A 14,374-nucleotide genomic window follows, 5' to 3' on the forward strand; every position below is an offset into this window, starting at 1 on the left:
AAGACTCATAAAAACCCTCTCAGTCGCCCTTCAAGATGTCGTCGTCTGTCAAACAACACGCTCGACGCAGTCTCTGGGCTTCTCCGGCGCTGACACCCGCAGCACCGAGATGCCCGGGTGGATAAGGAGCGTACGAGCGTTTTGCCTGCTTGTGATGATATTCTGTCGGAGGCGCGGGGTGGACCACACATCCCAGACCGTGCGGGGCTGCATCCCACTTTCAAGATGTGTTAAAACTTTTCCCGGCAAGTGTCGCGAGAGGGAAACAGCCGGTACTTATGGTTCTGTCGAGTTTCAGTTTGTGGCTGGTATTGTTTCTGCCATCATTGGAGCTGGCTGGATGGATGTAGTTGCATCTGGGATCGAAAAACAAGCAGCGTCTCTTCTTACTTGGCCTCCGCCACCCGTGCAAGGAAGTGTGTGTGCGTGTGGGCGTGCATGCCCTTTTTGGATAGGTACTCAAAACTCAGATATTCAAACGAGTGAAAGCCCCCTAACACACTCACAAAGCCCAGTCTTTCTTCTGAATGGCTCCAATGAATGTTGCTCTTGAGTTGCTGATGGCACAAAGTTCTCTCTTCGTATCGCTAGCAACATAGTTTTCTTCTTTTGAGCTTTTGCCCTTTGACCTTTTTTCTCCCTGCCTTTTTCCTTTTTTATGTATGAGCATCATTTCTGTAGTTCCTATGTCTGTGTAATGACACCGCTGAGTAACAAACAGCTTTTTCCCAGACTTGTAACCCCGGTTAGTGTGTATTACTGAATGTTTCACGAACAAGGTCTTTGAAAAGATGGCTGACTACATTCTAATGTGGTTTGTTCTTGACACCAGAAAAGGTGGTGGCCAGTCATACACAGTTTAAGACCTCGTGGTTATTGAGCATCAGACCGCACAAACTTCACCCTCGGGCTAGGTGACGGATAGAAGAGATTACCGTTGGTCCATCACGTGATCACACACGTCCTTCCCAGCATCCCTGCATGTCGCTCATTCATCACTCATGCACTGAAGAAGGCACAACTCATTTTTTTCTAGAGACAACATCATTTTGCCCACCTATGTCGTCTTCTGGCAGACTTTGGGGCTGCTTCCTCAGAAGCTTTCGGAATCTGCTTTTAAATGTACACGCACGTGCTCTCCGCATCCTCGCAGAGTTCTCGGTCGAGAAGCTGGGCCTCGATGTTCAGAGACAAGAATGTAGGAGCTCTTCCTGCCAACAGTCCATTACCAGCTTTCTGGCACGGCTCAAGGTTTCTCTATGAGTTATCTTTTATTCATTTTTGGCATCAGTGCCTCACCCTTTCTTTTAAAAAAGTGACTGACGTCTGTTCCTAAAATAGGGGATAAATTATGGAAAATTATCACTTTTTCTAAGATCATGTAAATAAATAAAGTTATTCGTTTAGCCACGTGTTCACTTAGCTTTCATGCCCTCTAGTAAGAGCAACTACCTAATTAAATATATAATTTTGAGTTAAACTTTAACCGACACCCATTTATTCCAGTAAAATGAGAAATGGGAGGGAATTCCTAGACATTACTTGCACTTTAAAGTGTATTGCAGACTTTTTAAACGGAGCAACTATTTCCTTACAAAACTACTAAATGTAATGTTTGCTGAAGTTGCCACTGAGAGTAAAAGAATGTTGGAGTAAATGTTGTTAAAATGCCACATCATGGGATAACTCTGTCATCTGCATATTTGAAAACAAGTAATCTTTCTTTACTTCTTTATGAGTTACTACAGAGGGTAGCGGAGATGTTCAATATGTGTGTGTGTTATTGTGTAGCTTATTTTTTAAATACACCCAGTGTATTGAAGCTAAAAATAGAGTTTGTGAGCATCGCAACTTAGCCTGATAATAAGTTTTAGCAAAAGATAACTTGAGGAAGTAAATGAAAATAAATACAAAGAGTCTGCGACTCAGTAACTTTGGAAAGAGACATCGAGAGCCATATACACAAACATAAACATTCACAGTCTCAAACAAATATTTACAGTCATAGACACTTTCGTATCCATACCTTTTCCCTTGCACTTTCTCTCTCTCCTTGTGGGTAGGTTGTGCATCTGGACTGATATATGTTTGTGGCTGGTAAGGCTTTGCTTTCTGTAACTAAGGTTTTCTTGTGTTTATTTTCCATCTTCTTACCGGTGTCCAGTTCATACTACAAGCATAATTGTTTTGGAGAGGGAGGCACAAGTGTGTTTCGGAAATGTTTATCATACTAAATTCTCCTAATCCGTGATGAAGTAGCTTCATCTGCGCAGGACAATGAAGAAACCCTTCACTGTATGAATGCTCAGATGACTAAAATTACATTTTTGGATGAGAAAACTGAAAACGGGGTCACAGTGTTTCACCCAAGTCTGATCTCTATAGCAGTAATATTAGAAAGAAAGAAAAAGGACGGTGCTATTATCGCTATCATCAGATTCTGTTATCTCCTTATTATAGTGTTCACAGTTCTTAGAGTGCGAAATAATCCAGGAAGTGAAAAAAAAAAACAGTCTAGTACCAGTCTTGTAAATATAGTACAAAGATTTTTTCCCTCGAAAACTTGTATTTCGTCGACCGGTGTGACACGTGTACATGTACTTCGCACCATGATAACGGATTCCCGTTTACCTGAGTGCCAGCATGTTCCCCCTCCCCAAATACTTTCCCTGTGCGAGTGTTCCCTCTGGAACTGTCCTGGCACCATCTTAGCTCGCAGAACACACACCCCCCGCTCCCAGGGAGCCGGGAGAGGCGTGGCAAGGCGACGGAAATCCAGCCAATGGGAAGGAAGGAGATGTCTGCAGACGATGATTGACAGTCGAGGGCTCGGAGGAGCGGAAGCGCGAGTGGCCGATGACGTTTCCTCCAGACTGTGTGAAGCTGATAATGTTATCATGGCGACCCTCCCGCCAGCCTGCGAAGCTGCTCTGCTGGTAGGGGGAGTGGGGAATGGTGATGCTGTGCAGCAAGCACTTCTGGCCTGCTTGAAGCCGCTTGACGAAGGATCAGCGATGAGCACGGTTAGTGCGAATGAAGGTGTTGCAAACAGATGAAATTCACACCAGGCCTCTGTGGATGTATTTAAGAAAGAAAACAAGAGAAACTGGCGCTGAGAAGTGCGATGAGACAAGCAAGTGAACTGTAGCCTGAAAACACCAACTTTGAAAAGTTTAATTATTTTTCTACCGTGTTCAAAATATATTCTGTATGACCACATTGAAATTCTTATATTTCCTGTCGTCTTCCTTTCGGGCATTCTGGGACGACTAATGTCCACGTACACACTCTAAACCAGATCGGAACACACTCTGAAAATGGAAAAGAACCCAAACTGACCTGCGGAGGGACGCACGTGAGTTTTGACAAACAAAACAGGGCGTGAGAAACTGACAACAGCCTGTCCGTCATCCTCCCAGAGCGTCCACCAATCAGCGCTCACCTTTCGTCGCTCTTGTCAGAGCGGTGAGTGCGAAGGAAGGAGGGAGGAAGAAGTTTATTGGCGAGAGAGGAAGGATGGGGGGGGGGGAGCCTGCAAGAGTTGCTCACCCGCTGCTGTTGCTGCTGCCGGCGGTTTATTAGCGTTTTCAGGCTGGTTATCAACTCACACTCTCCTAACCTAGGATAAGCCTGCACAAAACCCGCTGAGAGAAAGCCACCTGAAAGTCACATTTCACGGAAACCGTTATGAGAGGTCTCCTCTGGACTCTCTTGTCCTGCAGACTCATCAGTGCCAGTGAAGCTGGAGAACCTTGTGAAATGTACTTTGTAGTTAAGTGCCTCACATTCTTGTGGATGCTTGTAACACATCCAGGCCTTTGACTATAGAAGCTTTGACTGGAGAACAAAATTATACAATTATATTTTTGGTTGCCTTGTGGAATTTTCTGCCGATGTTTGTGATCATGGAAAGAAAAAGAGAAGAGAAAACGAAATATATATAATTGAGTGATGATATACTACATGCTCAAATGAGCTTGCTGAACAATTATTGTCTTGGACAAGTTTTTTCTGATTAATTTTGATGTGAAGCGCATGTCTGTTGGAACCAAACCAATCTGCAAGAAATTCAGTGGTGACGGGACAGGTGAGAAAGAGTGAACATCCTCAAACAATTTAAAAAACCAAAACTCGTGTGTATTTTTTTCATTCATCAAATGATGTCTCGTGGCGGCACGCTGCTGTTTACTTTGTCCTCATGATCACGAGGGGCTAGGACCACCAACAGACCTCGGTGCCGCGCTCTATGGAAGTACCCAACCCTCTGTCCCCCAGAGCCAACGCCTTCAGCATCGCCTCTTTGATGTCCGCTCCTGGTATGGACACCATGTTTCTGTCCGGTGCCTACGCCGCCGCAGTCCCGCCGCAACGCTCCACTGACTGTTACTTCGACTGGAACCACCACGCCGCCGCCACCGCGGCCTCCCACTACGGGGCGGCAGCCATGAAAGGCATGGAAGGTAACAAGTTTTCTTTCTCCTTTTCCTGACCCTCAAGTTGGCAATAATTAGCATGACAGGGTTCGGTCCTCGCGAGGGACAGATTACACTCGCTGTTACGGCGAGAAAAATTGCGGCGGCAGCGGGGAGGCGAACACATGGTATCACAACTACAGACTTGTTTACACATCTCAGCGCACGTTTGTGTGGGCTTAAAATTTAACTGCCGCCGTCACAGACACTTGTTGTTTCCTCGCCTGGCTGGCTGTCTGGCTGTCTGCTCTCTAGTAGGAAGATGAGGGAGGAACATGGCTGTATATCATGTTATAATAGAGCATCCGCTTTCTTTTGGATAGGAGAGAGCATCAGATGTGAGGCGGGTGAGATGATGTGTGGTCAGATCTTTGCCGGACACAAAATCAGATGTAACCATGATTGGCACAATGTCGGTCGCTTGGAAGAAACTGCCATTTTAGATACTGAACTCAGAATGTGATGCTGTAGCAATAAAAAGGTGCTTTCATCCAAGTTTATATAACCGATATGTAAAAACTTCGACAAACTTCTTCAAACCTTCCTTCTTATTCCTCCGCTGGCAATAACCCTTACAGAATTTAATCAATTCCTACTTTTAAGGGTTCGAGAGAGGAGAAAAAAAGCCTGGAATGTGAACAGGGAACAAGGATGCAGACAGACAAACGGCCACTAGATTGCTACTGCTATTTCGAGGAATAGGATGAATTTTAAACTTTACTATTTAAGACTTGTGAACAATTAGCCACTAGCATTTAGTAGGCTGTTCAGACTGATATAAACAGTTAATTACAGCTAACACCACGAAGTAGGGAGGAACATTTAAATACAGCGATTATGTTTTATACAGGGTAGTGACAGGGTGTTAAATAGTGCAATTTCCATTTTACCATTTCATGTGTAAAGCTTAATTGTAGCTTTCTCAGCAACCGAACATCATACAGTGCAGTGAATCCGAGACTAATGTTCTCTCGCCATACACAACCCAGAAAAATTAGCAATTAGATAAAAATGATTGCACTATTGTGTCAGTTTGATCGGGTAATACAAAGAAAGGTCCTCATAGTTTTATATATATATATGAAAACAACAGAAGATATTGTAGGGTCAGCTAAATAACAAAAATTGTCTTACAATAAGAAAAAGCTGGACTGCAGACTGGTTGCCCAGAGGAGAAAATGAGGTAGATGATGGTACAACTTACAAAAGAGAAGGAAAACAACTAACAGCCCGATGATGGTTGTGTGGCACAACAGGATGAAAACAAAACAAAAGCAAACGAAGGAGTAAATGTGTATTATTGACCATTTTTCCCACTGGTTACACAGATTATAGCAGATGTTTGACAGTAAGGGTCAGGGTTATACATCTCACGTGTCGGATGAACATGAAAACCAATTGTCATATGACAGACCGGCTGGTACATAGGTTTGGGACCTTTCGACACTTTTTGTTTTACCTGTAAAGAGATATTTGATGATAACGATTTGGCGATTACGAAAAGCGCTTATGCATGTAGGATCAGTTTAACTAAATTAATATAATTTTTAAACGAAAAAATTGCTTTTTAATTCAATACAACCAATATTGTTCTGTATCAGTTTTTTCTAGTAGGTAAAATGGGTAAATAATGTGTCCGCAGAATCTGAAAGTGAATGCACAAAGTCTTTACAATCACTGTTGTCAAGAGCTTGCCTCTGTGTTGTCAGTAGACAGAAAATAGTTCTGCCTTTACTTCCTCGCATTAATTTTCGTTGGTTCAACTTTGTAAAACCGAAAAATGTCTTAATTTTCTACTTTGACATGATAACTTATTCCCTGCTTATGATGTGAAGGAAAGACAAAAATAACGATAATAGTAGATGTCCAGTGCATTTCACTGACTGAAGGTGGGCTCAGCGTAGACATCAATAATTCAATAATAATAAAGAATGTTCACGAAGGATGCTCTAAGCACTAAAGGCAAGGAGAAAAAGCTTCAAATGAAGAACGAACAAACAACTATGAAGACAAGAAATAAAAGACACAAAAAGGAATCAGAGAACAAACAGTAAGGATGGAGAATGTCTCAAACCTGTAGAGGAAGACAAGCAGATGGACTAGTCAGTAGAGTATGATCACAAATACTAACAACTTTGTTGACTAGAGTAAGGAGGACTAGATGAAAATAAAGATATTCGACTGACATTGAATAAAATAAATATATAGATAATAACAGATTTAACTAAGACGATGAAGTTGAATACGTTGACAATAAATGAGTTGCATTTGTGAAGTTTAGGGTTTTGGGGGAAAATATTATTTATCGTTCTGAATAAAAAGGTTCTCGAACTCCCGCCTATCATGATGCCCCGTGCCGGTTACATAAGTCACTGAAAATTGTAGGATAGGGTCTCTCTTCTCAGATTTTTTAATCAAAATAAATTAATAGTTCCTACTACTTTGTAACTTCAACAGCTTGATGGTTTCCCGTATAGTATACAGGCTTAGACAAAATAAGTTTCACTTCGAGGTGACCTTACTTTCTGAATATGTGTTTGTAAATTGAGAGTAGGAGTTCAGCAAGGTATAAACAGCTTTCAATAACACTTCTGTCCGATTCTGTTGTGTGAATCATCAAATGTTGTGCCCTGAACATGTTTCTTTGTTATCTTAACCAGTTTATGTCTTTACTCATTCTGCAAAGCTTGCCCCCGCTCACACTTTCGTCTCTCTCCCTCCGCAGTCTCTTTACTTGTACACTTTCTTGTACACTTCTTACTTTCCGTCCGTGAAATTATTTATTCCTGTAATAATTACAAATTTATTTAATTAAATCTTCAAAACCATCATCAGCACATGGAAGGCTATTGTTAATAAAGAAACAAACAAGCCACGATGGGGAACCGACCGTAAAATAGTAGTTTGCTCTTCATTACAGTCAGTTCTCGGGTACTGTGGGTACTTCTAGGGGTACTATCTATCTAGCTAAGCCTACACTTCGTACTGTTTAAAGCCTGTTTTACACCTCTGAAACTAAAGAGATAAAAGTTTTAACTTCCTGTTAACATTTATATTGCTGCATATAAACTAATCTCACATTCCATAATCACAATATGTACTTCGTATATTTAGTACGTGGTAAACAAACAACAAATTACAGACCGTTGTTTCAGTGCCGAAACGAAAGAGTTAATGTTTTGATTTATTTGATGTTCCGGATGTACTACTTCTTCTATTCTTCATCGTGTGCACACGTATCCTCCTCTTAGTTTTCACCAGTGTTTTGTTTTTGTTTTTAAGAAGTCGCATGCGCCTTGTGTCCACCACACCTCGCATTCAAACTTCTCGCCACCACAGCCAATGACAGAAATATTTAAAATAGTTAAAAGCGTTTGAATTGTATTCCCTTGACATGTTAAACTATCCCAGTGTTCTGTGTTACAAGACTGCTATTGATTCAGAGTAATTTGTTTGGTTTAGAAGTTAACTGACAAAATATAAAAGGCTCACCAGTTTTATCCTGTTGAACTAGGTATGTTTGAACTGCGTAGCTCATGATATATGTTAGTAATAATGTTTTATTTAATAGTGAACAAATCAAATAAATGTATTGATGTGAAGACGAAGAGGAGAGGGATAACGATAATGACGACAGTGAGGAGAGGATACTGTTATTCTCATCAAATTCGCCATCGTTTTCTCTAGCTCATCGCTTTATTTTTAGCATCGTCTGACTGAATGTTTGACAACTGCCAAAACCGAGTTATCGCTCAATATTTCCGCTTGTTATGAAAAGAATTGCAAAGTAAAAATCCGGTCAGCACTTGTTTCTCATCCTTTATTTAGAACTAAACGGTTTCACATTTCCCAACAATCAAGAGAATCAAACGATATACTTTTTGTCTGTGACCTGCCCCTTTTCCGGCAGGATCAAGATGGGATGAGGGAGGGTGGGAAGGAAGGGGAAAGGAAAGGGGAGAGAATCCCAGGAGCAAGTGGAGTATCAACACTAAATCAGCATGAGTTGACGTTCATGAAAAAAGCACGCACTCGTTTGCTTATCGTCGGGCGATCATTGTAACTCTAGATGGCAATTTTCGGCACGTTTACAGAACAACAGCGAGCAGGGCCGCCACGTTTCTCCCCGAGACCCCACTGACGGAGGAGGAAGCAGGGGAGGCCACTCCGAGAAGACCCTTGGAGTTACGGCGCTTTTTCTCAGTGTAAACAAAGCGCCGTGCCGGGGATAAGCCGGGGTACCTTGCTCAGCGATCCGTGACACTGCGCTCGCACGGGTGGCCTCGTGCGCGTGCAGGTGAAAGAGACCGGCAAGGAATGATGGAAAAAATAACAGGGAGAGAAAGGATGAGTAAGTGCGGACTGGGAGCTGCTGCTGCAACCGGTCACTACACATGAAGGAACACGAGGGAAAGCATGTATTGTAATATTGTAATTTAAATGTCATCGGAACAGTCCGTCAGTCAGACAAACGGAGGGAAAGCAGTCTGAAGGGTCTGTCTTCAGCAACTTGACCACATCGCCGATGTGAACAGATGGTTTCTTGGACTACACTAACCTTGTCATCATTTGCATCTCAACTGTGACAATATTACTTTTACATTGACAATCATCGCAGCCAGGAGAAAGAAAGAACATATGTAAAGAAAAAGGAATAAGAAGAAAAAAGGAAAAAAACCAGAGATTTTTTTGAATGGGTTCTAGTACGTTCTTGCATTGATACTGTAAGAGGTATCTCATTTTCCATTGTTATTAACACACAGTATACTTTCGGTTTATTAATGCACTAGCTTTTATAGTTATTTTATTCTTTCATTCATGCTTAAGATCGTTTCTGCAATCTCTTTGTTCCCTGTCAATATTTATCTTATTACTTTCGTAGAATCCTCTCTTTGACTTCTGAATCCTCTCTCTTCCTTCCTCGATGACTTCTCTTTCATAGTTCTTTCTGTATTTTCGAGCTCGTTACCCTTCTTTTGTTTTAATTTTCTCCGTATGTGTTCTCTCTTGTTGGCTCACTCTGTAACATCTCGAGTTTTGAATTCACTAGTGTCTCTCTCGCTCTGTGAATTCATCTCTATTGTCTCTCTCGCTCTGTGTTGCAGCCTGCGTTTGGGCTCCACTTCCGGTCGTTCCCTCTTCGACGCGGTGAGATTCGACCCTCTGCCCGAGCCTGTCGTGTGCAGGGACTCCGTCGACAACGACTCCCCCAAGCACGATGCAGAGTCCTCCAGCAACGCGGGGGACAACTCCACGCACTCGGACAGTACCTGTGACGTCAAGTCTGAGAGTGGCGGCCCCTTGCTGTCGCCCAAGACGCCGGATACACCCAAAAAGCCGCTGCATCCCAAGCTGCTCAATGTGTCGGCACAGCTGGAGATGAAGTCTCTGTGGGATGAAGTTTGATGAGCTGGGCACAGAGATGATCGTCACCAAGGCTGGCAGGTACAGGAACGGCTTTCATCTCTCCCGCTCTCTGTTGATGTGTGCTTCCCTCTTTAACAGACTTTTTTTTTTCATTTTGAATGCGACCATCTGTCTCATAAATATTAAATTCTCAAATCGGAGATACTTTGGATGCCCTACTTTGTTTTATATCCAATAAAATATTTCGATGGTACTGAAGATCTACCTAAGAAATAACTGAAAATTTTTCAAGATTGCGAATAGGAGATGAGAGTACAAATCACTTGTTCTTTCTCCTTCGTGCAAGAAAGAATGTAGAGAGAATGCATAACGAATACACTATAAGGTAAATATTTCATAAAAATAATGTATTTTCATATCAAGAATAAATGGTTGAGCAGCTCAAAATGTGCTGAGCAAGTTGCTTTTGAGAACAATAAAGCACAAAGGTGTCATAGTACTTATTTAATCGAGCCAGAGCACACTACACATATGTTCATAGTGGCTTTGCCGGGGAAGCTCGGGGAAGGCGATTTTCATTACTTTTATTGCAAAGTTCAAACTTTCTCTTTCCAAAAATTATAGGTCTCTTGGTCTAATTTTTACTTGAAGAAGCAAGAATAATAAAAAAAAACTTTGTAATTTATTGGTGAGATTGAGCACTTCAATTTTTTGGAGCCGGCATTAGACAATAACAGAAAGAAAAAGAGAGACTGTAGTTTCAGTAATGAAGCAAGAGGATGTGTGAGTGATAGAGAGACAAACAAATTCCTTTACTGGTTCTCACATCATCTGACCCTATGCCCTGCTTCTGTGTCAACAAAATACCAGGCCAGGTCTCCCAAAGTTGTCATCCGGGACTTCAAGATCAACAACAGTGTGATGTGGTCCAGTCCTGTCTGTCACATGTTGACAGATCTTGTCTCTGTACTGACAGTTTTACCTATCTATCATGCTGGGGATAGGGTGGGGGACCCCGAACAATTGTAGGTGAAGCAAAAAATCACCGTTCTCTCTTCAGGACTCCTATAAACAATTTCTGCGAGTGTTTTTATAACACGGACAGTTGTGAAACTCGTCATAAAATAAAAGTTTTCACTTTCACAACTGTTTTTGTAAGAGTTTATTGTATTGTAATCTTGAGTCGACATGAACACAGTATTGTAAACAGAGGCTCTCAGGAATGTGCAGCTTAAAAATCTCTCCTTTCAGCCCAAGTGGCAGTCCATCCGCCTGCTCGCGCTGCACGTGACATTAATGGCCGGCACCTGAAGAGATTTCTGCGGCTGAAGCCAGCAAATGTTGCCTTCACTCGTTTTCTCCTCCTCTTAATTTGTTGGTCCGATAGAGTGGTTTATGGCTGGCCTGCGAGCGGCCACTATCATTTGGCAGTCACATGGCCGGGACTTTGTAATGAAGAGTGTCACCGCAGTCTTTAGTGTGGATAAACCTGGTTTGCTGAGGGTATAGTGTATATACAAACACAGACACTGATGTATGTGGGTACACGGTGCCTGTGTGTAGAAAATAAATTTGTAAAAAAATATCTTTTTGATGGAACCCGACCAGTGATTTATTAACACTCCTCGGTACAAGTACACACTGGTGAGTTGTTAAACCAAGGGTTGAGTATGTAGCCGCTCAGTTGCCTTCACCGAGAAATTCAACAAAAAGATAGATGGAAAGGATAATTGTGTTATAAACTGGTCCAACGGTAAATTTTAAAAATGGCAGAATACGGCAATTTTTGTTTTCCCGATGGTGAATTCCTAAAAACCTCTAAAGACAAAAATTGTGGTTGCAAGCCATGCGAAGACAGAACTTTATGGTGCGGCAGAAAAGTATGAGTTCCACATTTCCAATCTCATTTTCAGACTCGTGTTCAGTCACCTGGATCCCAATATCATATCGTGAGACAAGCGACAAGCTAAAGAGTCGCTTCCAGTGTCGGCTCGACAATCTTTGTCAGGCTTGAAGAAAATCAGATTTTAGAAAATGCGTGTTGCAATGCATCGGGCATTGATACCGAAATAACAGTTGTCAGAGATTAGTACTGTTTCAAAGTGTACGTTAATAAATATCCATAAATCTGTCGGACAATAAATATTTTTATTGCAGAAACGAATTTTTGCAACAGGATAGAAATGTGCAATGATGTTGTCTGTTGCATTTACATTTTAACATGATATATAATTAATTATCTGTAAGCAGCAAATTGTCAAGAATACTTTTATTTTAATATTTTAAAATAATTTTATGACATTAAACCCCAGACACACACACACACACACAAACAAGAGGGGAAACATAATTTTTCTAGCATTCGATTTAAATTGTTTGTGTTTCTGTCAATCGTGTAGCTCATAGAAAATGCTCGCAAGGAGAGAACTTCTGAGCTAAGCCGCGCACGACTTCTTTTCCGGTTTGCGCACGGCACTAAGAAATCTGCTAAGTGTTGATTGGATGCTGCCACAGGTCACCATCTAAACGAGGACCTTTATCAGCAACCCATTTCTTTCCCCAGTCGCATCTTCCCCCTTTGATTCCTCCCCCATCTCCATCTTCGGTGGTAACTCGATGCACAACCTGCATCGTATATTCCATTCCAGCTGAGAGAATAGTTTTAATAAAGGGAGATAAAAACGGACAAAGGGAGATAATAACCAGCCACTCCCAGAAAGTAGCTGGTGTGGTTTGTGCAAACAAATTTGGAAGGTGCTAGCGAGAAGGCAATCTCTATTTATTCTTCTTCAGACACTCTCTAAGCGCTGCTTCTTGAGAAGAAGAGATGAACAGCATTGTTTTTCTTTCGACTAATCTTTGCAAGTAATTTTTTATCAGAATGAAAGCTAGGACTCGTTATTAATATCTCTTTATTAATTTATAAAATCGATCTGTAAACATTTTTAGCTGAAACTGCCTTCAAGTTGTTGTCAATAGTGAAGTGCTGGTCTTGCTGTCTGGGAGTGCTTAATTTTAAATTAATTTTATCTTAAACTATTAATTATTTAGAAAATTATATTATTATTACAGAGATGGTATGGGGGCCTCGTATTGTCGCATTTCCATCCGCATTCTGATTGATTTAATTTACCTGTTTCTTCTAAATATGTCCTAAGCGGAGAGAAATGGGCTGGGCGCTGTCTTTGATCTTCATCGCCTCGACATGATTGAGATGTTATCTGTCACGTGATGACACTTTGAAACGTCTGTGGCACTATGTTTTCCTTTTTCGTGGTTTAAGAACATCATGCTATTTCTCACTTCAAGTGCAGCCACCTGTGCATTTCCTTCCGTCTAACCATCCGGAAACTTCCGGTCTGCTTTTACCACACTACTTCTCTGGTGGCCATTTTCCATCTGTTGCAAATCAATCAACAGCTAAATAAATAAACTAATCAAACAAATCGCGATTATCACCTTTTTTCCTCACAATGATCCCGTTTCATCCCACCACCCTCATCAAACGTTGACTGGTAGGTCTAGTACAGAGGTAGGTCAGTATAAACAGTTTTCAGTTCATACTGGAACAAAATTTCTAAATGTTTTTTTTTTCTTCTCGGCGCAAAATAAGTAAATAAATGGCATCGGGACACCTTTAGCAAATCCCTCACAATTTTCTCGATTATTAATATTGCAACATAATTTATGTTGCTACCAAAAAATCTCCTAGATGTATTGAAATTTCAAGTCCTGCTAGCGGTGTCCTTGCGTGGTCCAGACAAATAATTTCTCAGATTTTAAGCAGACTAAAAGAAAAGAGAGAGAGAAAGCAAACCTTCACATGAAAATGTCCCGTGTGACTTTCCTGGTTTTTTTCGGTCTTCCTTTGTCCATCTGACTTTCCCTGAATCACTGAACATAATGTAGAGACATGGTTTGCCGCTCATTTGGCCCCGGCATGCCATGCCTGCCTTTCATGCCGAGGAGTAGGCGGACGTAATGCAGGTGCCAATGTTTCTTTTTCTCACGCGCATCAAGACACATGCTACATCCAAGATGGCGAGCAGATGGCGAAAATTGTCCTCCGCGCGATTAGAATTGAGTGAAAGGATGGAGGAAGCAGGGTGTTGGAGCGGGGTAGGGAGTCGTCTGCTTTGTGAGGCGATGATCAGTTTGATCAAGGTATACTTGCACCAAAGGGGATTGAAGAATAATAGTGAAGGAGATTTCCGCGGGTGGTGGTAGTGGTGGTGGTAGTGGTGGTAGCCGCATGGCGCGAGGAACAGAACGAAAAGTGTGTCGGGGTGTGTGGAAGGGAAGGTGGTGGGGACCACGTGTGGTGTATCACACATGCGCAGAGAGCAGCGGAAGTGGATGGTGGCGTGTTCTTGTCTGACAACTGTCGTGCCGCCGCTGATGGTAAAAGACAGTAACGCAAAGGAAGCAACTCATAACAACACCTACTTGTATAGCAACAATTGTTTTAACTGTTATTGTTAGTATTAGAAATTTACAAAAATCCCATTGGCCAGTCGTATGCGGGCAAAATCATT

At 41.8% G+C, this 14,374-nt stretch overlaps 1 protein-coding gene across 1 annotated transcript in view; it reads left to right on the plus strand.

Moving 5' to 3' along the window:
• The first annotated feature begins 9,581 nt into the window (after positions 1-9,581).
• The window catches only part of LOC112562694 (T-box transcription factor TBX1-B-like), a 32,927-nt gene continuing 28,134 nt past the window's right edge, over positions 9,582-14,374 (plus strand). Inside the window, 2 exon segments of the mRNA XM_025236101.1 lie at positions 9,582-9,872; positions 9,874-9,917. Of these exon segments, the coding sequence (XP_025091886.1) occupies positions 9,852-9,872; positions 9,874-9,917 (65 nt within the window). The 5' untranslated portion in view covers positions 9,582-9,851.

The sequence above is a fragment of the Pomacea canaliculata genome, linkage group LG4 (genome assembly GCF_003073045.1).
Source record: "Pomacea canaliculata isolate SZHN2017 linkage group LG4, ASM307304v1, whole genome shotgun sequence".
NCBI lineage: Eukaryota > Metazoa > Mollusca > Gastropoda > Architaenioglossa > Ampullariidae > Pomacea > Pomacea canaliculata.